Source organism: Equus quagga, chromosome 9, assembly GCF_021613505.1.
Source record: "Equus quagga isolate Etosha38 chromosome 9, UCLA_HA_Equagga_1.0, whole genome shotgun sequence".
Lineage (NCBI taxonomy): Eukaryota > Metazoa > Chordata > Mammalia > Perissodactyla > Equidae > Equus > Equus quagga.
In genome coordinates this window covers 72,356,236-72,381,560 of record NC_060275.1, presented here as the reverse complement: position 1 = coordinate 72,381,560, position 25,325 = coordinate 72,356,236, and the positions used below count along the sequence as shown (strand labels likewise).

Genomic DNA, 25,325 nt, shown 5'->3' with positions numbered 1-25,325 from the left:
TCGGAGGAAATTCAGGAGGATATTGTGAACACACACATTGAAATAATGAAACCTCTTCAAAATATTTATGGGAACGATACATAAAAATTTAAGAAGAAAGTCAAACATTATTGCAGTCAGTTATTTTGCAAGTCTATTATAGCAAATTGTAAGCTCTAAGGACAACTATAAATGCATAGTTCAACAGTAATTATTAATAAATTGCAGGGAAGTAAAAGTGGTGGGTGTGGAAATTTTGCAGAAATTTTAAATTCTAGCTATGATAGAATATAAAATTATAGTGTAGAGAAATTATAGAAAATTCATACTCTCTGTATAGTATTATAATAATTTCATTCATCCAACAAGAATATAATTAGGAAAATAAAAAAGAAAAGCTTAAAGTAAAAAGTCACTGTCACTGAAAGACTTAGTAGGAAATAGAAATAAGGCATAAGATGGGCAATTTTAAAATCTGAACGCACAAGTAATAAAGACTTCTTTCATGTCCCCCTTTCCTCACATCTAATAGATCTCTGAGTCTTAAAGATCTTGCTTCCTAGAGAATCCTTGGATCTGTGCGTCTCAAGATAAGCCACAGTCATGTTTGGACTTGGACAAAAGTTTCTCTCTCTCTCCCTCTCTGCCTTTCTTTCTCTCCAGTCTTGTGGCTTCCAATCCATTCTCCATACTGAGAGTTTAAGTGATCTTTTGAAAAAGCAAATCTGATCTTTTGCTCAAAAAATGTTGATTGACTGCATATTATGGGCCTAAAGGATTATTTTCATTTTCTGATCTAGACAGGCACATGTTTTATATTTAAATTTGAATATGAATTTGTAGGATTTAAGTGAAAATATGCAAGCTTGACCTCACATTTGTGTTGAATTTGAAAATTTATAGGTTCCCCCCACATTATCTTCTTTAATCTTCAGAACACTGAATTAATTTATATTGTTAGTTTTATAATGAGAAAATTACATGTACAGGATGGTGACTATAACACTATATTGCATATTTGGAAGTTGCTAAGAGAGTAGATCTTAAAAGTTCTCATCACAAGAAAAAAAATTTTCTAACTATGTATGATGACAGATGTTAACTAGACTTGTGAGCATTTCTCACTATATACAAATATCGTATACAAATATCAAATCATTATGTTCTATACCTGAAACTAATATAATGTTAAATGTCAGTTATATCTCAATTTAAAAAAAAGAGGAAAATTGAGTTTAAGGTTACACAGCTAACAAGAGGCAAGACTCAGAACTCCTGATGGCTACATACAGTCTGAGTAGTGATTACTGAGTAATGGTTAATCTGAGTAAATGATTACTTACGGATACAGGAGAGATACTTTTAGACCTCTTGGTTTTTATAGTTTCTGTTTGTAACCAAGGAGAACTTGTCTGCGCTGGGGAGCTCTTGTGAATATAGCCCAACAGCTCTTCACTGGGAGAAGAGATTGAAAAAAATCAGTTGGACTTCCTTTTCTACTTCTTCCAATCTATCCTATGTACTGGATAAAGTTGTTAGATTATAGATTACATTTTTTAAAATATGGATTTTATATCCAGTTATGTCTTGCAACTGTAAATAATTATGAGGGTGCCTGCGAGCCACTATATATAGTACTTTATGAATTATGGTAAATCATAGTCATGTTTTGACTCATAAAGTGTCACGAAGTACCTATGTAATAGGTACTTTATGAATTATGGCAGTAATTGTATATGTACGGTGCTGCCCACAGTAGGCACTTGATAAGTATTTCTAGTTTCCAGTTGCAAGTAATAGAAGACTCAACTCAAAATTACTTAAATAATAAAGACATTTATCATCCTGTATGACAAGAAATCTGGTGTCAGGCAGTTCTGCAGCTCAGTGCAGAGCTCAGGGAACTGTGCTCTTTCCATTTTTCCGCTCTGCAGTCCTCAGCATGTGATTGAATTTTGACTCCACTCAATAATTGACCCCACCTCAACGTACTCTCTTGCTACTTGTTTTTTGTTTGGTTTCACAACAACAGTAATAATAGCTTTTGTTTATTCAGCACTTCCTTCAGGGCTAGACATATATTCTACATATGTTTTCCTCTTATACTTAGCTGACTAGTTAACGTAAGTTCAAAACTAGCTTCAGTGAGATAAAATAATTACTTTTCTTTCACTCACGGGATTTTTTAAAATAAAACTGAGGTGAAATTTACGTAACATAAAACTATTTTAAAGTGTGTAATTCAGTGGTATTTAGTATGTTTGCTGTGGTTGTGCAACCAGCACCTCTGTCTAGTTCCAAAACATTTTTATCACCCCAAAAGAAAACTACCCACTAAACAATCAGTCCCCCCAGCCTCCGGCAACCCTCAGTCTATTTTCCATCTCTATGGATTCGCCTATTCTAGATATTTCATAGAGATGGAATCATGCAGTATGTGACTTTTTGTATCTGGCATGTCTTTGAGGCTTGTCTATGTTGTAGTGTGTATCAGTATTTCTTCTTTCCCTTTTTTGGCTGAGTAATATATATTCCATTGTGTGTATGTACCACATTTTGTTTATCTCTTTATTCATTGATGGACAGTTGAGTTGTTTTCACCTTTTACCTATTGTGAATAGTGCTGCTATGAAGATTTATGTACAATTATTTGTTTAGTACCCACTTTCAATTTTTTTTAGGTATATACATAGAAGTGAAATTGATGGATAATTTTATGTTTAAATTTTTCTGAACCACTAAGCTGTTTTCCACAGTGACTGTACCATTTTTCAATCCAACTAGCAATGTACGAGGGTTCCATTTTCTCCACCTCTTCACTAACACTTGTTATTTTCCACTTTTTTGATGATAGCCATCCTAGTGGGTGTGAGTGGTATTTCATTGTGGTTTTGATTTTCCTTTCCCTGATGACTAATGATGTTGAGAATCTTTTCTTATGCATATTGGGCATTGTTGCCACTTCCTAATATAAACTCCCTGATTCAGTCAAACTCTAATTCTTGCCCTTCCACCCTCACCAAATTCTTTGCTCATGCTTTACCTTACTGAGATGCCATGCTTCTGCCATATCCAACTTCTTTCTGCTCTGTGAAGTCTCCCTAATGATTCTAGGTTCCAGATAATAAGTACTACTAGGAGATCACATATGATCTCTCTTGTATGTTTATAGCTTCCGAATCATATATTTATATGTAAATATAAATAATTTTGCTTAATAATTTAGCAAACTTCTTGAGAGTCTAATTGGACTCAGTTACACATTGTGTTATTTTTTTTATTTATTGAAAGTTTCTTGAAGAGGGTGCATTGAGTGGTGTTAGAACTATAATCAGTGAGTAATTTTGATATATTTTGGTTTTGTATATTCTTCGTGTAAATTAATTTTTTGGGAGGAGAAGAGGAAGAATTAGGAAATAGGTATTCATCTCTACCAGAATTTCTGAACCTCAGCACTGTTGACATTTAGGGCCAGTAATTCCTTGTAGTGGGGCTGTCCTGTGCTTTGTAGGATGTTTACCAGTATCCCTGGCCTCTACCCACTGGGTGCCAATAGCATCTCCCATGTGTGACAACCAAGTATTTCCAGACATTGACAAATGTCCCCTAGGGAACAAAATTGCTGTTCCTCTTCCTCCAGCTGAGAACTACTGATCTATACCAAAATTCTCTTAATTTTTATTTTGTAAACTATAATCCAGAGTTTGAGAGAATCCTGGAAATAAATGCAAAACAACTACCACCAGGGTTCCTGTAGAAATTGTGCTGTTTTAAGTACATAGATATTTTATAAGAAGTAGGGAAGAAAAGGTTTTGGTTTAGGAGCCTATTTAACATTCTGGCGAAAAAAATTTGTGACTCTAGTTCTATTAACTCTGACAGCTAAATACACTCCATTTTAGAATGTGATAAATTGTTTTCAATTTTTTTTCAGCATATTATGACAACACCATTTTTCATAGAGTTGTACCCGGTTTTATAGTCCAAGGGGGAGATCCTACTGGCACAGGGACTGGTGGAGAGTCTATCTATGGAGCCCCATTCAAGGTGAGACTGAATTATTATTATTTTTTTTTTGCAAGTCAGCTTGGATTACTTGATTGAAAATGGTTGTGCCCCACAAGAAGAAAGTGCATTTCACATTAGTGCACAAAATCAAATATCTATCATATATTTAGGATTATTCAGGTATCAGAGCAGCACTTACCCTATCAAGCATTCTTTCTAAATTGTCTTATTGCAATTGTTTATGCTAGATTGAATTCAGGTGGAGCTGAAGATGGTGGTGAGGAAAATGTGAGTCAGAAAAAAGAACTGTATATTTCCTGATATTTGACTGTATCTGATCTCTGCAACTCTGTAAATGTAAAACATTTTTAGAACATCGTGTATGCCATCCTATTTTAAAACATTTTATTTAACACTGTATGGAATTTGTATTAATCTGCTTGGACCACTTAACAAAATACCACTGACTGGGTGGATTAAAGAGGAATTTATTTCTCACAGTTTTGGAAGCTAGAAAATCCGAGATCAAGATGCTGACATTCAGTTCCTGGTGAAGCTTCTCTTCCTGGCTTGCAGGCGGCTGCCTTCTTGCTGTGTCTTCACGTGGTGGAGAGAGAGAGCTCTGGTGTCTCTTCCTCTTCTTACAAGGGCACCAGCCCAATTGGATTAGGGCTTCACCCTTATGCCTCATTTAACCCTTATCATCTCCTTACAGGACCTATCTCCACTAATACCATCACATTGGGGGTTAGAGCTTCAACATATGAATTTTAGGGGGGACACAATTCAGTCCATAGCAGAATTCATTCTAAATTGTACGTAGCAGACCTCTGTAGCACAACTTGCATGCCGTAACAGGAAATCACAGGGAGAACAGAAGAAAGAAGCAACATAAAAAATATTGGGAAAAGGTGTGAGTGTTAATTAAGAATAGGTCAGCAATTTGTTAACTGCCAATGTTAACAAAAAAGATCTAAAAAGAAAAAAGAGTTAATGTCATAGTTAAGATATTAAGAATAACAGTGGGTTTAAGTAAAAGCTAAAAGTTGGGTTATTTATTAGTCTGATAGTAGCAATATCATGTTCTTTGAATGAATAAATATCAGTGGCTCTTTAAAATATGAGATTTAGAAGTTTTTGAAGACTTCATGTTTATACCAATGGAATAGAGTGTCTGGAGTTTCCTTTAATTTTTTACTGGGTCACTGTATGATGCTTGAGAAAAGTACTTCAGCTGTTTGCTTTAATTTCCAGATGGTAATGGTGTTAGAAAATGTAGAATGGTTATAAAAAAAGTCTCACATCTTTTCTTTTTATGCTTCAGGATGAATTCCATTCACGGTTGCGTTTTAATCGGAGAGGACTGGTTGCCATGGCAAACGCTGGTCCTCATGATAATGGCAGCCAGTTTTTCTTTACCCTGGGTCGAGCAGATGAACTTAACAATAAGCACACCATCTTTGGAAAGGTTTGTGTCCAGTTATCTTAGACTTCTACGATACATAGCATCAACTTATCCAAGAGCTGCCTTCACAAAAATATTCCCAAGGGTATATATTTATTATTTTAAAAAATGTTGGAGTATATTCCTCTTATATAAACTATGAGGGACCACTTGAATTTTTGTGTGTGTTTCAAGTAAGTCATTGGTTATGACTTTAAAGTTTTTTTTCTAAAATCATACTAATGATATTAACTGCTATGTCACTCAGCTGATCTTGTTTTCATGTTTTTAGAAAGACACCTAGGTAGTGACATTTAGTGCTTTAAAATTTATTTTGTTAATGATGAATTCCCTTAAGTTTAAAGTGGAAATTGTGTGAACATGAAAAGTTTTTACCTGAAATATTGCTTTGAATAGTACCATTTTATCCTGCTCACATTTAACATCATATCAGGGAATGTCATTTCTATAGAATTTTCAAGAGTTTTCTTTAAAAAGGGATTCTGAAGGTTTTCTTTTCTCACTCTTCTTTCTCATAAATATATTCATATGGTTTAAGTCTTAGGTATGGTAGACATCACTAGTGTATCAGCTCCCTCTGCTGGTTCAGTAAGAATGGTTTTCCCACATCCAAGACGAACCTGGATTTTGTGATGATGAAACAGAAAAAAACTTAGCACAACTGGAAAATTTGTGTTATTTTAAAATTCTTCAGAAATGTTGAATGAAAGGAATCACACTAAAAATATGCAATACAGTATTGTTGCTTAATGTTTAACAGCACGGGTTAAGAAATATGCATTGACACATGAGCCACTCTGACACAGGTTGTCTGATGTTCATAGATTTTCCTTCCTATTATTTTTTAAAAATGTAAGTATATAATAAAATTAGATTTAGGTTGCCATTCTGCACCACTGTTTACAGTTGATATTTTATAACTTATACGTTCGAGACAAAGAATAGCATGGTGGCTGAAAGTCAGAAAGGCCATCACTGTTGGCTCTGTAACTTCTTTGAACCTCAATTTTCTTATGTAGAAGAGGAAGATAGTGATAGTACTTACTTTTAGGATGTTTGTAAGAATTAAATGAGATAATGTCTGCAAAGCACTTACCACATTCTTATTGTTATTTGCTAGTTCTACTCTAAAGTCTAAATTTGTTTATGATGTTTGAATGAAAAGTCATCATCAGTAGGAGGTTATTTGGCATTATATTTTTACTTTTAATAAAAACTGATATTAAGTATACATTGGAAGTTCCCCAAAAATCTTATTGAAGGATTCAACTCCATCTGTGCTTTTTCCCCTTAAGATGAAGTTGCTTTATTTGCATTATTTAATGCATATGCTCTTCTGTAACAATATGAAATTCCCTTTTAATTATCCAAAAAATATTTTCAAAAGTCCTCCGTATTACAAAGAATGAGTGTAATAATTTGCATTTAAATTTTCTTTTTTATTTGATAGGTTACAGGTGATACAGTATATAACATGCTGCGGCTAACAGAAGTAGACATTGATGATGAAGAAAGACCACGTAATCCACACAAAATAAAAAGTTGTGAGGTAGGAGCATGACTTTTATGAGATACAGCACTTAAATTGTCATTTAAAAGAAATTGATTATTAGTATTTTCAAAGTATCAGATGCAGGCTTTATACTAAAATAACATCACAACTCAGATTTTATCTCCGTAATTTAGGCACAATTTCTAATTAAGAATTTTTTTTTAATTGACAGTTTTGAATTCAAAGATGAAACTTTAGCTGATAATCCAATGAATGGAAAGCTTGACTCATAGTGGAAAGTTAGAGGAATTAGGTTTACTTGGCCCAATGAAGTGACTTCCTAGGTAATTTAAGAATGATCCTTCATTGAGGAAGCAAGGTCCTTAAGAACATTTGATTTGGAGTCAAAACACCTGACTTTGTCTCTCGTACTATGTATTAAGTTTTCTTGAATATTTTTCCCTTTTGTAAAATAGGGATAAAATATCCGTTACTTAATAGCACATAGGATTATTAGGAGAATCCAATGAGGCCATGTAAGTGAAAACACTTTGTGTGGTATATATCACTATACTTATGATGGTTATGTGAGGCAAAATATAGACACCAACGTCAATGTAATTAAATATTGGTTTTAATTTTTTGTGAAATTTAAAATGTGGAATAACGTTTTCAAAATATTTCTTTTCATAGGTTTTGTTTAATCCTTTTGATGACATCATTCCAAGAGAAATAAAAAAGCCAAAAAAAGAAAAACCAGAGGAGGAAGTAAAGAAATTGAAACCCAAAGGCACAAAGTAATCATAACAGAAAGATTTTTCTTCAGTTTGAAAAGCAATGCTGATTCATTTAGTTCACTTTATTTCCTTTTGTAACAGTTGTTTACTAGCAAGGAGGAAGCCTGTTTGGACCAGGGAGATATCTGAATTATGAGTGTGTGTGGTTTTTTTAATGTGCATTTTTTTGTATTCAAATGCAGGATCTAACTTAAACTAAACAAGTGTTGTCTTAGGTGTCCATATGAAATGTGTTAATAAATAGATAAATATTTATGATCACTATGGCAATTATTTATATAAACAAGTCGAGAATTCTTTTTGTTTTTTACTTTTTTGATTAATATACGCTCAATGTAAAGAACTTGGAAAGTAAAGAAAAATATGAAGGGTATAATGACTGCACAATTACATAATTTATTTAACTTTTCACTCTTTGTTTGGTGCTATTAAAAGTAATCTCATTATAAATATTTTTAAACATAAACCTGTTTCTGTATTCTGGATTATTTTCTAAGGATAGTTTTCCAAAAAACAGAAATTTTTTAATAAGTTTCAATGTTTTGTGAACAATACTCTTTACATTATTACTTTTGTCTGTTTTATTAAAATAGACATCAAAGAATTAGATTTCAATTTACTCTTTTACTGAATTGTAGCATTTTTATTAAGGATTTTATTGTACTTATAGGTGTTAGATTCAGACAGTTGTAAGCATAATCCTGCCTGACCTATTTCATAAGAAGCAAAGTTTATTAATCCTTCTCAGCTTCAGTTTCCCCATCTTGTAAAATGGAAATTATAGGTACAACACCTGGTTGTTATGAAGATTAAATGAGAAAGGGAATTTAAAAACACCCAATAGTGTAGGTATTCAATGCATATTGGTTTCTTTCCTTGATATCCTACAACATACATAAGTTAGGTTGCTTTTACAAACTGTCACATATATGCCAGACACTTTAATAAGCAGTTGATTTCTTGTGGCAAAATAACTTCTTATATAGCTATATATTTGATTTCCTTTTATTTTTCGATTCATTTATTTTGACTAATTTATCTCTGGGTGAAATGTCACTGTCACTATATTCAGACACGGTATTTCATCACTATGATTTATCTTGACAACGAGCCCAAAAGTTGGATGTTTCTGTTTTTGTTTTTAGTTCATAGCAGGTATGTTAGGGATAATGTGGTAGTCGTTGATTGCCTCTAGCTTTCAAAATAAAAATTCCTCTTTTGTTGCTAAATCTTTTATTTTTCCAATATTTGAGAGTTTTAATAACTTATTTATCTTTCTTGGGATGTCTCTTTGAAGGCTCAAAGAAGACAAGTTTAGTTTTTTCTCTCCATGGGCTATTTTTTAAGCTAAGTTTATTGCTTATATTATTTTATTTTGACAATTTTGTGTAACTTACTAATTTTAAAATCTTAAGATGTATTTTGGCAGACACTAGGTTAATTGCTTCCCATTTGTAGTGCTCTTGGGCCTATGTATTTAGTTTTTCAGAAATCTCCATTTTGCTCACCAGTTTTGGTAAATATGAAAAGCTTAATTATTTCTGTCTGCTTGACTTAGTATATTTAATGGTAGTGCTCAGGATGGATTTTTAGTCATTAGTTTAGTCTAATAGATGAAACATCTGTGGTTGAGGCCAAAGATTTAACATTCTGTTGAAAATGTAGATCCTTAGTATATTTCTGCTAAATACTAATATTATCTATTGTTAAACAATCAGAATGTGTTCCTTCTTGTAAATTCTATTCTATTGCTTTGAAAATAGGATATTTCTAAGTTTTATTTAACTTTTTTCCCCTAATTTTCTTTCCTTCATTCTTTTTTTTCTTTCTTCCTTCCTTTTTTGTGATTAGAAATTTTAGTTTACTTTCATTTGGAGAGGAAGCTGAGGAAGAAGAGGAGGAAGTAAATCGAGTTAGTCAGGTAAAACTCTAATTTGCCCTTTGTTCTGAATTATAAAAGAGAGTAGGTCTCTATCTGGCTTATTTTTGTATCTCTTGCTATACATAGCACAGCATGTTTTACATGGTACACATTCAGTCAGTGTTTATTGAGCTGATTCATAAAATGATTTGTGGTTAGTAGTATTTGCAACTTCTGGGAGATTTGCTGTCTTAAAATTGTAGTTTTTTTTTTTAACTTGTCATTTTTTTTAATCAGCTGGAGCTAGAGTTAAAGAATGACTCAACTTTATGATTCAGATTTTAATTGCTGTTTGTTTAATTGGTTTGCTGGGTGATAATGATTATTATAGAAAACAACGACAGACCAAAGCTCTTATATTCATTTTAATATTATTTATGTATATTTATTAATTTTATTCTCATCATAGTCCTTTTAGATAGGTTTCATTATCCCCATTTTACCCACAAATAAGGTATAGATAGGTTATAATTTTCTCAAAGTCACGTAACCAGTAAGTAGCTAGAGCTGGAATTTGAACCTACATGTGTCTCACTGTACCATGTCTTTGGATTGTGTATTGCTTCCTGGCCTTTTACCCCTCCAGTGCTTCCCATAGGCCTTGGAGTCTGGTTTTCCTCAATATCACTTCGTCACAATACCCATTGCTGAAGTGAATACTCATACTCAGTGCCCTGCCCTTGTTTAGGGTAGTGATTCTGATAAGCAAACTCCAAGAAAATCATCTTCAAAGGTCTTTACTCTCAAAGAATCGATGTATCTTCCTTTCTTGAAAATTGGTGAACACTGAGACCTAACGGATTAGGTTCAAAGTCTTTATTGTAGTAATAAAAACTCTGTAACCTAGCACTGCCTTACTTGCTTACCACAGTCACCTATTTCTTACCGATACTAACAATAGCATTGACTTAAAATCACACTATTATTACCCTTATCTGTACTTCTCTATCAATGTGCTTCCCTCATCCCTGAGCATGGTTTTGATAGGCTAATGTCGGGCATATAGTAAGCACTCTACTTATACCCCTTGCATTAAACTGAATAAAATGGACATGTATAAGAAATATTTTAGTCATAACTTTTTTTGCACTGTCTAGTATCCTTGAGTGATCTATTTGATACCATGGATTCATTTACCTCCTCTATTCATAACATTCTGAACTCTAGGAGACAAGCCAAATATTTCCTCTGGGTTCTTATTCCTCATTCTGAGTTGCCTTTAGGAAACATCTCTACTTCTGATGTCAAAATTGAATTAATCTTTACATGGAAACTGCCTTTCCCTATCCCTTATCAACATCACCAATCACTCTGTCACCCCAATATCTCAGAAGTCCTCTTCTTTAGATGTCAGTGCACTAGCCTGATATTAGTCATGATTCAAATTTGTGCCTCATCCAAGTAAAAGATTTACTATATGTCATGATCTTGTGGGTATATTTGTAAATGGAGAAAACCACAAATGGTGGATCTGGGAATTGCCAGAATTCCCTTTTACTGATGTTTTCTAAAGATGTCAAATCTCCTTACATACCCACTCCTTCCCCGTAGTCCTCCCACCCGTATTTTTCATTTGTCTTAGAGTGTGCTCCCTCCTTTATTTGGCCAATTTTTGTTTTTCCTTTAAGATTTAGCTCCAATATCAACTCCTGACAAGCTCTACATCCCTCCCTCACACAACTCCCATCCAGACTAAGCGTAACTTCTTTCCATGATAATCTGTCTGTGGCCATCAATGCAGTGTTTATTGTACTGCATTGTAATTATTTATTTTCTTATCTGCTACCTGTGCTACATATTTGTTTTATGTAATCTCTATAACAACCATGTGGTATAGATGTTATTGTTCCCACTTTATAAATGAAGAAATCAATACTCAGATGTTAAATCACTTGTCCAAGACCATGTAATAGCAGGTGGTAGAATCAGAATTTTGAACTTAGGTGTCTATAGCTATTTAAGTCTCTAATATGATTTTGAATGCTGCAGAAGCTGCCCCCTTGAAGCCCCAGCCATCTAAAAGGCTGGTAAGAGATTTCACTGCTAGCATAGCATTCTGGGGTAGGAGGCAGTGTAGTACAGTTGGCCCACTGCTCTTCCCTAACTCATGGGGTCCTGGATACAAGGTTGAGCAGCCTTGGAGAGCAAGGGTAGAAGAAAAGAGTTTTTCTGTCAGTCTTTTTGTTGAATTAAATTTCTGGTTTAAAGTAAGTTTTGCTCCCAATTACTATGAGATTGACTTTCCAAGGAAATTAGTTTGAATTTTTTCTGTTTGTAACAACAGCATGTGTTAAATGTTTAAAGCTATCTTCCTTCTGCTGCTTACTGTTGCACAAAATAAAATTTAAAAATGATATGTTTAACTTATGCTGAGTACAGTGAACTTGATACTCCAAAAGCAATTTTGTCTGCTACAAGGTTGAAATGTGAAAGGATATTACCGTAGATAGTGCTGGCTTGCTCTTTATGTTTGCCCTTAAGTCTGAAAAACACTTTAAACAGTAGAAAGACCAAGTAAATTCTTTCTCCTTTGCCAAGAAGATTGCAACCCACAGTCCATTATCAAATGAGTAGTATAACCTTAGTATTATGTCATCATATTTCTCTCATCTGCCTCTTTAGTGGGAGGGTCCTGGGTGATAAAATTATCAAATGTTTGTTTCCAACTCTCAAATCTATATCTCTAGGCTGGCTTACTCTTCTTTTCTCCAGCTGCCTACTGGACATCTCTCTATTTGAATATCTCACTAATTACCCCAGCCCTGGCCAAGGCTTAATTCATTATCTTTTCTTCCCAAAAGCCTCCCTGTTCTGTGACTTCTCTTTCTATTCCTGGGTATCACTAGCCTCTAAAGAAGAATTTTAGATTCAGTTCTGACTTTTTTCTTGTTTTTTCTCTGCATAACCAGTTAGTTGCACTGTCTACTAATTTTTCATCTGTGAGGTATCTTACATCTTTCTTTTCCTTTTAATTTATTTTGCTACTACCCTTGTTCAGGCCTTTATTATCTTTAGCCTGGGCTGCTGCCATAGCCTACAGACTGGTCTGCCATCTCCCTTCTCTTGTTTCCCTTCCACTCATTATATCAGAATAGTCTTCCTGAAGCCTCGTTAAGATGTTACAGTTGCTCTCTGTTGGCTATAGAAATAAGGCCAGATTCCTTGGCCTATTGTTTCAAGCCTCTGCTTTCATGACTCCCCTTCACCAACTTTGTTTTTTAGCCTAATACTTAAACTTCCCTGCTGATAAAAATCACTTGTAGTACTTTTTTAAAAATTAAATTCCTAGGCAGCATCTCAGACCTACTGAATCAAAATCTCCAAGGGGGGGACCTGGGAAGCTGTGCTCTTAGCGAATTCCCTGGAACTCTTATCAGGGAAATGTAGGAAATGCTGGATTGGCAGATCTGAACTATTTGCTGTTCTACATATGTGCCTTGTATTTTCCTTTTTTTTGTGTTTTTGTTCATGTTCTTTTCCCTGCCTAAAGTATCCTATCCCACTTCTGGAGGTAAAAGTTATATTTATTTTCAACACCTAAAACACCATCTTTTCTAGTTTTTCGTAATCTTTTTTTTTTCTGATCTGCCCTTTGCCTTTCTTGTGATACTTATATTTTCCTTTTAAAAACAGTCTTGTTGCTTATTACATAAGAAACATATGACTATGTTCTTATTGTATACTACTCGAACATTATACCTTTTCCTTTCTGCCTTATTAGTTGTATAAAAGTCCTAGGCTGTGAGCTGCTTGACGGTAAGCTTTTTGTTATCTTTGAGTGGCAGTATGTTGGAGTAGAAATAGCATGGATTTGGGATCATACAAACTCATATTGACACTTCACTTTCCACTGATGCCCTGTGACCTTGGGTAACTTAGTCTCTCTGAGCCTCAGTTTTCCTCTTTGTAACATAGAAATAATATGTACCATTTGGAGTTGTGAAATAAGGAAATGGATAACCCTTACTGTAATACATTATGCAATCTGGAAAAATGTTTTTGAAAGTCAAATGTCTTTAAATAATACACTCTATGCTATAATTCATATTTTATTCTAAGAGAGCTAAAGAATATCAAACAATCTCTAATATGATCATGATTATTATGCAGAAGCTGCTGCCTTCATGCTCAAGCAGTCTAGAGGCTGGCAAGAAACTTCACCAGCTATTCAGCTTTCTGGGGTAGGAAGTCATAAACTCAGCACAGCTGGCCTAGTGTCCTTCCTGAACACTCTCATAGACCTCTGGATAGTAGCTTGAGCAGCCTTAGAGAGCATGAGTGTACACTTGTACATCATGACCCACCAATAAACCATTCTCCAACACTGTACAGAATCTTTGTCCTACAGAATTTAGCTGTTCTGTCTGTTTATATCGTGGAGTCGTGGATAAGTTTAGCATGAAAAAATAGAACAATAGCAAAAAATTACTAAAATTTACTGGCTTAGAGGAAGGGAAATTTCTCTAGAGGGCTTGAGATAAATTCTAGAGAGAATCAAAATGGAACTATATTTTGTTTATGTTGCTTTTATATTGTTCTTCAAACTGTGAACACCCTTCAAGTACATTTTGCCTTTGGGGTAAAATGAAGCCTTGTTAAGAAAAGGGATGGCTAGCCTGAATTTTGGGAAAGTATGACCTGTAGAATATATTTTTTTAGGAGCCAGCCCCATGGCTGAGTGGTTAAGTTCGCACAGTCCACTTTGGTGGCCCAGGGTTTGCTGGTTGAGATCCCGGGCACAAACCTACATACCACTTATCAAGCCATGCTGTGGCAGCATCCCACAGAGAGGAACTAGAATGACTTACAACTAGGATATACAACTATGTGCTGTGGCTTTGGTGAGGAAGAAAAAAAAAAAAAAAAACAGAGAAAGATTCGCTACAGATGTTAGCTCAGGGCCAATCTTCCTCACCTAAAAAGATCAAAAATATATATATATATTTTTTAAATTATGCCATGCTATTTTTAAATGCATGTAATAACTAGAGCCAAAGTCAAGTAAGTATCTTTTACAGTGACTGGGAACAATTTGCAGTTTCAGTGGTTACATGAAATTAAATATTTCTAGAGGGCTTGAAAATAATTGTTTCATTATTCATTTGCTTATCAAGTTTCTTTTTTCAGTGACTCCACAGTGTTAAGCATTATTCCAGAACCTGTCTAACTCATCACAAGTTAATAATTGGTCAACTCTGAATTGAGGCTTTACTTTCTGCGAAAGGAGAAGTAAGACAAGTCCCCCTTGGTTTATGGATTATCAGTGAGGGATTACAGACTCTGCTTCACCCCCTCATTTATTCATGCCAAGGTGCCTCTCCCACATGGGTTAGCTTTCCTTCATTATTTATTTCAGTATCTTTCTACTACCTGATAAAATCTCTTTTAGCATAATAGAATTTTATAGCTCAAAGGGATCTAGTCGAACTTCCTTTCTTTCTAGATGAGGAAACTGAGACTCAGGTTAATTGACTTGCCTGACTGACTTCATTTCCTTTTTGATAGGATTTCATGATAAGAGGATGCCATAATAACAGATCTTGATTCAGGAAAGCACATTGTCAGAGTCTCTCCTGATATTCTTGGGGACAACATGAGGAAATGTGATCTAGGAGATAGGACAGTTAGATGGATTTATAGCTGATGGAATCCTTCTGCCCAAAGGGTGCTTTGTTGTCAACCTGTGCCTGATTATCTGAATGAGTAAGTTGAAATGTAATAGGAGCACATGTAAATTCTGCACTTTCGTTTAATGAAATCAGCTGAATAGGTGTAAGACTTAATAGCCTGTAAGCCCTGGTTGAATTACTGAGTAAGGTCTCTGGGTAAGGAATTTAATGTTCTTTGCATTTTGGGGGATCACATTTACAGCATTTTGTTCAGTTTTGAACACATTTAAGAAGGATATTGGCAAACTAGATACATCCAGAAGAAGTGAGGGTCATGAGGAGAATGGGATGATGCCAAAAAACATCTCATTTGGGGGGGTGCTTGAGGAACTGGATATACTTTAGAGAAGTAAAAACTAAGTGAAAATGTGATCCTAGGCTTCAAATATCTGAAAGGTTTTTATGTGTAAGATCCCTCCCTTCATATTGTTTTCTTAAATAATAGTTCATTCAAATGTCTGTATTGGTTTAAAGTTTACTCCTGAGTCTTCGTGTATAATTTAAATACAGATGTCAGAAAATATTTTTCAAGTGAAAACTTACAATCAGACAAGTACTCTTCATGAGGCAAGTTAACCGGTAGGTTCATTATAAAAGTATCTCAATAGCTAGATTTTAAAATAGTGATTAAATTGTGCCACATTCACAGTGATACGCATAGTATTTCTCTCACTACAACATATGTTAACATTTTTACCTTAAATCCAAAGTTATAAAAAGGCTTTTTTCTAACCAAGAAAAAGTTATACTGATAGACAAATACACCACTTGAGAATAAAGTAAGAATGTTTTGTCCTATTCTCATTTATCCTATGAAATTGAAATTTCCCAAAAAGTTGGGAGGTGGGAATGAGCATGGCATGGAGAATGCTGCTAGGCCATTTGCACAGAGATTGTCAGAAATGTTAAACAGCATAATTTATAAAATGGTTTTGCCCCATTAAATTGTATGAACTTTAAATTATTTACTTTTCTAGTTGTTTACATTTAACTAATTTAAAAAATGTTAATATATTTGTATTACAGTTGGCCCTCTGTATCTGTGGGTCCTGCATTCGCGGATTCAACCAACCACAGATTGAAAGGCCTAAGATAGTTGCATCTGTACTGAATATGTACAGACTTTTTTTCTTGTCATTATTCCCTAAACAAGATAGTGTAACAACTATTTACATGGCATTTACATTGTATTAGGTATTATAAGTAATCTGGAGGTGATTTAAGTACATGGGAGGATGTGTATAGGTTATATACAAATACTGTGCCATTTTATATAAGGGACTTGAGCATCTGAGGATTTTGATACCAAGGGGGTTCTGGAACCGATCCCCCACAGATACCAAGGGATGACTGTAGTTTCATATTTCTGCTGTAACGAATTACCATGCATTTAGTGGCTTCAAGCAAAACAAATGCAGTATCATTTAGTTTTGGAGGTCAGAAGTCCAAAACAGGTTTCCCTGGATTAGATATCAATGTCTTGTCAGGGCTGGCTTCCTTCTGGAGGCTCTGGAGAGAATCACTTCCCTTAGCCCTTTCCAACTTCTACTTGTATTCCTTGCCTTGTGGCCCCTTCCTCCATCTTCAAAGCCAGCGATAGCCATCAGTCTTTCTTATGCTTCATCATTCTGAAACTAACTCTCCTGCCTCCCTCGTTCATTTGTAAGGACTCTTGTGATTACGTTGGACCCTGATAATCCAGGATAATCTTCCCATCTCAAAATCTTTATCTGAAAAGTTCCTTTTGCCATGTCAGGTAACATATTCAGAGATTTTGAGGATTAGGATGTGGACATCTTTAGGGGAACATTATTCTGCCTACTAATCCTTTTGTACCTAAACTAAACTCTGTGTAGTAGCCTAAAAATAGGAATTATTTGTAGTTCATTTTTAGTTCTAGAAGTTAGAACTAGGATTGCCTGGATGGTTAGAAATTACACATAAATTTTTTTTTTTTCCTCCAAGTAGAAAATTGTTCAATGATGGAAGCCGTTTAAAAAGAAGTGATTTTCGTATGTGTATGAGGTTATAAGCCGCTTTCAGGTGTAGACACTGGTGGTTAGTCAACAGTGATGTCAAGAAGATTCCTGCATTTGGTGGGAGACTAGGTTCAAAGGCCTGTAAATCTTTTTTTTCCCAGTATTAAGTTCTTCTGGTTCTCTGTTAAAGGTCACAGAATGTAGTAATGTAATAGGGTTCTTCAGAGAAACAATATATATATATGTGTGTGTGTGTATATATATATATGTAGAGAGAAACCATAGAAAGAGAGAGAGAGAGAGATTGAGATTGAGAGATTGATTTGTAGGAATTGGCTCATGTGCTTGTGGGGCTGGTAAGTCTAAAATCTGTAGAACAGGCCAGCAAACTGGAGACTCAGGGAAGAGTTGATGTTACAGTCTTGAGTCCAAAATCTATACTGGACACTTAGGCAGGGTTTCTATGTTGCAGCCTTGAGACCAAATCACTTCTTGTTGGGGAAATCTTAGTCTTTGCTTTTAAGGCCTTCCATGGATTGGATGAGGTCCACCTACATTTTAGGAGATGATCTGCTTTACTCGGAATCTACTGATTTAAGTGGTAATCACATCTAAAAGATATCATCATAGCAACATCTAAACTGGTGTTTGACCAAATGACTGGGCACCATAGCATAAAATTAACCATAAGTCAGAGCTAGATAGAGGTTGAGACCCAGACCTTCCAACTTCTTGACCAGTTTTGTTCCTCTGTATCACTATGCCTCTTGCTTTCTTTCTGTTTGTACTCTGTTTAGTTCCCACTCTTTGACTGCCTCTTTCTTCTTGGGTATGAAGTGCCAGATAATAATGTCATTTTCCCACATTCCCTTTGATGTTCATTTTTAGATTTGCTTACAGATAGTTTTGAATTTAATGTGGAGTTCCTTACGCTGAATTCACTAAATATGTTTAGTATATTGTTTGGCAACTAAACGCTTTAGCCAGCTGCTTTTATGTAATTTTTAAAAAATTATTTTAAAATGTTAGGTATTTGTTCTTCCTCTAAAATTATTGTTAGTGGATGGTATAAATAAGAAACTTAAAATAGGTCATTCAGAAAGGATAAGCATTAAATAGAAATATCCAAATTCATTTTTACCCTATTTGGGACTATCTCCAAATTTCTTTAGTTCTTCCACAGTTTGTTTTCTCTGCCTGCGGCGTGCAAAGTCTACTATAGTGGGAAGGGGCATCTAAGAAGTTGCTCTTGATCATATATTTCTATCCCAATTTACTTTATAAAGTTAATTAAAATTTGAAATGGTAATGATTATTCAGATTAATTCACAGTTTGCTCCTATTGCTAAGTCTTATTTTAAATTAGTGTAAGGCAAGTTTTTTCTTTTCCCTTCAAGCTGTTTTACGTTTTGGGAGATAAATGAGAACCTGGTTTTTTTAAAATGTTAAACTAACAATTGTAAACTACCATTTACAATTAAATGAAGTGTTATAGCTCATTAATGGACCAAGAACCTGGAGAGCTGAATTCTAACCTTACTCTTGACTCTCATTTTTTGATCTGTTAACTGAGAAGCTGGACCAGAGGGTCTGAGCCACCTCTGGCTGTGATGTTTGTGCCTGTGACTCCATGAGGGGGCCACATGGGGAGAATTAATAAGGGAATATTTCTTAGAGTGGGTGAAGATAAACATTGATGGCTGGAGATGCAGGAGGAAGAAATTTTAGGGAAGAAAAGCATGAACAAAAGATGTTCAAGTTTTATTCTCATTTAGGTCATTTACATTCACTGGCACACTTTTGCACATGTCTCCTTTAATTCTCTTGTGTGAAATAGACAAGGCTCCTGTTATTGTTGTTTCCATTTTGTAGGCAAGGGTTCTGAGGAATGAGGAGGTCATTCTGTTTCCCCAAATGGTAAGCTTTAGACTAAAACCGATAGAATTACTGAATATCAGATTTTGAAATTCATTTGGTCTCACTATCATCTTTCTTCTTGTCCTGTGTTCTTTCTACTACACCACTTTCTGGTTTTTGAAAATTTTCTTTTCAGTTTTCATTGTTGGACAAACATATAATCAAGTAGTTAGTTGATGTTTTGCCTTTTAATCACTCCTTGGCTTGTGTAGGGTTATGGAATTAGAAATATAGATTAATTGCATAATTCAGATTCTATGACTTTTTAAAACTACAGATAAATAGCATCTTTAGATTAATTGTTTGAGAGAGGTTTTTTTGTTTTGTCTTGTAGAACTAGACTATAAACGTGTTTTCATTGATTATATCTTTAAAATGTAGAGAACTCCATGTTAACACAGAAATTTAAAAAGCTATTATTTTGATCATGGAAATATATTTAAGAAGGTATACAGCTGTCTCAAAGTAAAACCTATCAAATTTCGAAGCCTGTTCTCAAAATTGTTAAACTGTGATGAATGGGGCTTAAGGGAAAGAGGTATTTTCACCTCTCTGTATCTGATGTTTTAAAATTTCAATTAATACATTTTGTAATGAATTTTTCAAATTAAAATTTCCCTTCAAAGTAAATAGCAATCATCCTTTCTTCCTGTCAACTCTAACCTCTTACTGTTCACTCTTACATGATTAGTTGAGGGTTGGGATTGGTGAGTAGTTTCCCACCTCAAGATACAAGGTATAAGTTTAAAGTTTTCCCACCCTGTGGTGGGGAAGTCTGTAGGATAGTCTGCAGCTCTGAAACCAGCCCGGAGTTCTGTGTTCATAGGGCCTCTAGGAAAAGAAAAATGGATACATTTGGATTTTTGGTATATTATTGTGAGACAGACCCAGATTTAAATCCTAGATCCTCTACCACTGACTAGCTTTGTGACCTCTAGTAAATCACTTAATTTCTCTGTCTGTGTTTTCCATCTGTAAAATGAGGCTAATAATGCCCACCTTAGATACTTTCATTTGTAGGGGAGGAAGTCAGGGATAGGAATACTGTATCATAGCAGAGTGCCTGGCACCAAGTATGTACTTAGTAAATTAGAAAACTAGTAGCAGTAGTAGTTATTCTGTAGTTCTGTGTCTTATATCTTCCTATGTCTTGTTTCCCTACTAAAATGTAACTTTCTTGAGAAGAACATGAACTTTGAAATTAAAGCATTTAATAAGTCTTTGGTCATTGATGAATGTTGTCATACTTGAGAGGTTCTTCCACATATATGTTTTCCATTTGTTAAAAAGTACCTTGTAGGTGCACTCATCTGGTTGCTTGGGTACATTTTTAAAGTGATTCTGTGCAGTATAGACAGTATATTTGAAGAATAGTGTGCATTGGTTTCAAATAACTCGTGATCTATCTTCTATGTCTTAACATATGGGTCAAAATTTTAATTAGTTTAGTTGTATGTAAATTGCTATGAGGATTTAGTGTTTGGAAATAGTAATTAATAAACCTATTGTTAAGGGTATATCACTTTTTAAAAGAAAAGGTTTTTCTAAAATAATATTTTTAATAAATGGGAGAGTAAGATTTTTATGTGTAAAGCTTTAGTTTATACTGAAATGTTCAGGAACACATATCTTTCGTTAACCACATAAAACAGTACTAGATTTTACGTAAATATGTTAACTTGTCCTTTTGGAAGACTGCTTTTTTCCCACTCATGGTTATATCATACATTCCTTTCTAGAGCATGAAGGGAAAAAGCAAAAGTAGTCATGACTTGCTTAAGGATGATCCACATCTCAGTTCTGTTCCAGCTGTTGCAAGGTTAGTATGGGTACCGTGCTAGTGTGATCCTAAGTTCTTTTTTTCTGGCTCAGATAATTTTCCTGCTTCTTTTGTGAGTAAACAGTCAGTTCTCATAAGTCATATTTTTTCAACCCAGCCAAAAAACGAAGGCATTTTGGTAATGGAGCTAGTAGAGCTTCTGGCATAAGGCAGAGAAGCACTCTAGTCACTTCCACTCTTTTTTGCTGTCTACCACTGTTGAACTAATTAAATTTAAAATTAACTGTGAAACTTTTAAATCTTAGGATAGTTTGAATACTAGGAAACTGTTTTCTTTAACAGCTTAATGTTTAATTCAAAGTTGCTTTGCTAAGTTTTTCCTTGAAGCATTTTTGTCTCAGTTGGTATCATGGGTAAGCAAATCAGAGTTGGAGGGTTTTGTGAAGAGTTCGCCACACTTTGGGCCAATCTGCTGAGTATTATTTCTTGCATATTTCAGGAGCTAACAGAACATTGTCTTACTATCTTTTTTGCTTCTCTTTGAGAAGGGAAGATGTCTTGCTCTTAAATATAATTGCAAATGATATATTGAGCCAGTGTCTCAAAGAGGAACAGAAATACTATTGCACTGACTTTAGCTCATTCTCAAAACAATTTTTTCTTAATATCCTTGTATTTGAAGTCTTTGGTTTCTTCAGCCAGAATATATCAAGCGAATAGAAGAAATTGTTTTCTGCAGCCGTTTGTTCATAAAAATAGCACCGGTGGTTGTTAGCTTTTTTCTTTTAATTCTAGTGAATTTGTATATGTGCTAATGGAGCATACCTCTTATTCTGTTTATAAAAATGACCCCCTTTTAGAATGCTTCTATTCGCTGCACAATGGCATTCTGAAATTCTTATGTTGAAAGAAGTTTTTGAACTTTTAATCCCAGTAAAATATTCTGAATTTTTGGATTATTGAATGGTTTTATTTTGATTCTAAAATTTGTTTTCTTTATTGTTTTGTAGTGAAAAAGGTGATGCAGCAGGAGAGTCAGATGCTGTGAGTATTAATTTTAGTATAAATATAGTTTGAACAATTTATAGAAAATTCAAAATCTTTACAAAAAATTATTTTTCCTTAAAAGGTAATATATATTACTTTTATAATTATATATGTAAAATTTTGAAAAAAATTGAAAGATTTGAAAATAAGTAATTTATTTTGATATTGGAATATTTCCTTCCAAGTATGTGTATTTCCCTGCAAAATTGGAATCTTATATATGAATTCCTAGGCTGCTTTTTCTCCCTCTCACATAACATTATTTGAATACTGAAAATTCAGATGTTGTTGATTTTATTTTATTATGTTAAAAGTTTAAATGTTGATGCGTGGGCATCCTATATTAGGTATGGGAAATGCTGGGATCAGTCATGTGTAGTGGTATTCCTTCTTTATACACACATTGCAAGACTGCAGTGATCTTTCTTTATTAGTTATACTGGCTATTAAAGCTGGTAAACAGAAGGCTGTGTTTCCTGTATACATAAAAGATAGTGTTTCAAATCATCCATTTGCCTCATTCTGTAAAAACCCATTGATCCGTGCATTGTATGATTCAGCAGGAAGTACATAACTTTTCATGCATGAACATAGCTTCATCTATTACCACTGTCAAAAGAGAGGGTTCTCTCTGACTATATATAGTAGAGAAAGAGCAAATATCTAACCTGGTCAAGAAAACTTCCTGGAAGAGATGATGCTATGTTGTGTCTTATAGGAGAATTAGGAGTTAACTAGATCAAAAAAGAAAGTGGTGAGGGGTGGGGTTCCTCTAGCTCAGAGAATTAGCATATGCTAAAGCATAGCAACAAGGAGAAATTATACCTTATTTGGGAAGTACCAGCTGAGATTAAAGTTTGAGAAGGATCCTCCCTTGTAGGGAGAAAGAGAGTTAAAGGTAGAAGGAACTACATGTACAAAAGGCCCTGAAGCAGGAGAGAGTTAAGTGCTGAAAGCGAACCAACGTGACCAGAGTGTAGTGACAGGAGGGAGGGTGGGATGAGACTGGAGAGGCAGGGAGAAGCCAAATATTCAAGAGCTTCATAGGCCATGGTGAGGAGTTTGAATTTCATCATAAAAGTAATAAGGAGCAGTTGTAGGGTATTAGTTAAAAAGAAGAGTGCCATCGTCAACTTTGCATTTTAGGAAGATCACTGTTGGCAATATTTTAGAAGACAAATTAGAAGAAACAAACTGGAGTCAAGGAGACCTATTGGGAAGCTGGGGCAGGAAGAGAGCTTGGTATAAGACCACAGCTGTGAGAGGGGAGATAGACTTGAAAGAAGTCTAAGAGGTGGCTGATTCCGCACTATGAGATGAGGGGGAAGAAGGAGTCTAGAATAACCACAAGGTTTCTGATTTGGGCAATTTAGATGGGTACAGAAGAAAAATTATGCTTGGGGTAGAGAGAAAGATGAAAAGTAATGTGGTTAATTTTGTACATTTTGAGATTCAGGTAACTTGGAGACATCTATGTAACAATAATAGGAGTCTGGAAGATAGGATCAAGGCTTGATGTAAAAGTATAGATATATTCTTATGTTCTTGGTCGGGGTGAGGTCATCTAAGGATAGTGTATGGTCTCTAACCTGTTTTGTGTCCCATATCCTTTGCAATGGCTAAAATTGTGGACCTTCTCAGAAAATGTACTACATCAACAAACAAAGTTTTATGAGAGTTTGCAGGGGATTTTTTTTACATCTCTTGAGGACCAAGCATGGAAGACCTAGGTCAGTGGTTATCATCTTTTAGGGCTAAAGAATTTTTTGAAATCTTGCTGAAATTATTCACAATTTCTATGTCTAGAGATTTGGTTCAGTAAGACTGGGATGAGAGCTAGGATTTTACATTTTTTAACAAGTAATCCATGTTATATAGTCTGAGGACCAGACTTTGAGGACCACTGTTCTGGGGATCCACAAGTCTCAAGTTAAGAATCCTGCCTCACCATGGCTCACCTGATCAAAGATTCACAACAGAAAAAGATCCGTCTGGGGTAGTTTCTTTCTTTTCCTTCTCTCCCTTATTGCTTCTCTCCCTTCCTCCTCCTTTCTCCCTCCACTCATTTCTCCATTAATGCTGGAGCTATTCTGGAAGTTGAAGATACAGCGGTAAAAAACAGTCCAGAATTTTAGCCCTCATTGGACTGCTTCCCCTAATTATAGGAGAGAGACAATAAACACTTAAATGATTAAAATATATGGTATGTCAGATGGGTGATAAATGCTTTGGGGAAAAACAAACAGGGAAGGGGACAGGGAGTACTGGAGGTGGATGAGTGGCTCTGCCATTTTAATAGGATGATTAAGGAAGTATCACTGAGAGGGTAACATTTGAGCAAAGACCTAAACAAGATGAAAGAGCAAGCAGTGCATCTATGTGGAATAAGAGTGTTTCAGGCTGGAGAGAACAGCAATTCCAAAGATGGCTAATGCTGCTGGCCTGTAGTTGTAGGAGATTATGTCAAGGAGGTACAGATTGTATAGGATTTTGAGTGAGTTGGGGATCCATTGGAAGGTTTTGAGAAGAGGAGTAACTGCTATGACTTAAATTATAGGAAGAAATCTCAGCTTCTCCACCTCCACCTCTTCTACTTGAATTAATCCTTGCTTGAGGTCAATATGCTGGTCAATCACCTCCAGAAGCCACATTTCCCACTGGGAAAGAATAGGAATGTAGATAGATACAATATCCTGGGTGTTACAAGGTAATACAGAGAGACGCACAGTCTGTGCTGCACAGAGGGGCTGAGTGGGAATTGAGCAGACAACCGTTACTGGGGTATCCCATACTTATATAGTTGGCCTAGAGTGGACTCCAGGGGTATTCCCACCTGTAGCAGATTCTTCAAGCACTTACAAATTCAAATCAAAACAAAAAACAAACCCGGTCTAGAATGCAAAGGGGAGAGTCTGGGATGGATCTCTGGAAGTGAAAGGGGAAATGGAATGCCTGGAAAATACTCCATTTCAATTTCTACAGGATGGAGAATATGAAAGTGCAGAGCATGATGAATATATTGATGGTGATGAGAAGAACCTGATGAGAGAAAGAATTGCCAAAAAGTTGAAAAAGGACACAAATGCAAATGTTAAATCAGCTGGAGAGGGAGAAGTGGAGAAGAAATCAGTTAGCCGCAGGTGAGTCAATTGTTGTGCTTCTAGATATCAGTTTTTGTTTTTTTATACTTCATTTTAAATTGATGAAGTCTTCCATTCAACTTATTTTTTAAAATACTGTTTTCATAATGTTTGATATATATACCAGTTGT

The 25,325-nt window shown here is 34.9% G+C and overlaps 1 protein-coding gene across 1 annotated transcript in view; it reads left to right on the top strand.

The window, feature by feature from the left end:
- Window positions 1-25,325, top strand: part of CWC27 (CWC27 spliceosome associated cyclophilin) — a 220,497-nt gene that overhangs the window by 10,309 nt on the left and 184,863 nt on the right. Inside the window, exons 3-10 of the mRNA XM_046672058.1 lie at window positions 3,914-4,026; window positions 5,312-5,455; window positions 6,903-7,001; window positions 7,638-7,741; window positions 9,593-9,662; window positions 20,967-21,046; window positions 22,018-22,051; window positions 25,037-25,194. Coding sequence (XP_046528014.1) covers window positions 3,914-4,026; window positions 5,312-5,455; window positions 6,903-7,001; window positions 7,638-7,741; window positions 9,593-9,662; window positions 20,967-21,046; window positions 22,018-22,051; window positions 25,037-25,194 — 802 coding nt within the window. The remainder of the gene's footprint in view (window positions 1-3,913; window positions 4,027-5,311; window positions 5,456-6,902; window positions 7,002-7,637; window positions 7,742-9,592; window positions 9,663-20,966; window positions 21,047-22,017; window positions 22,052-25,036; window positions 25,195-25,325) is intronic.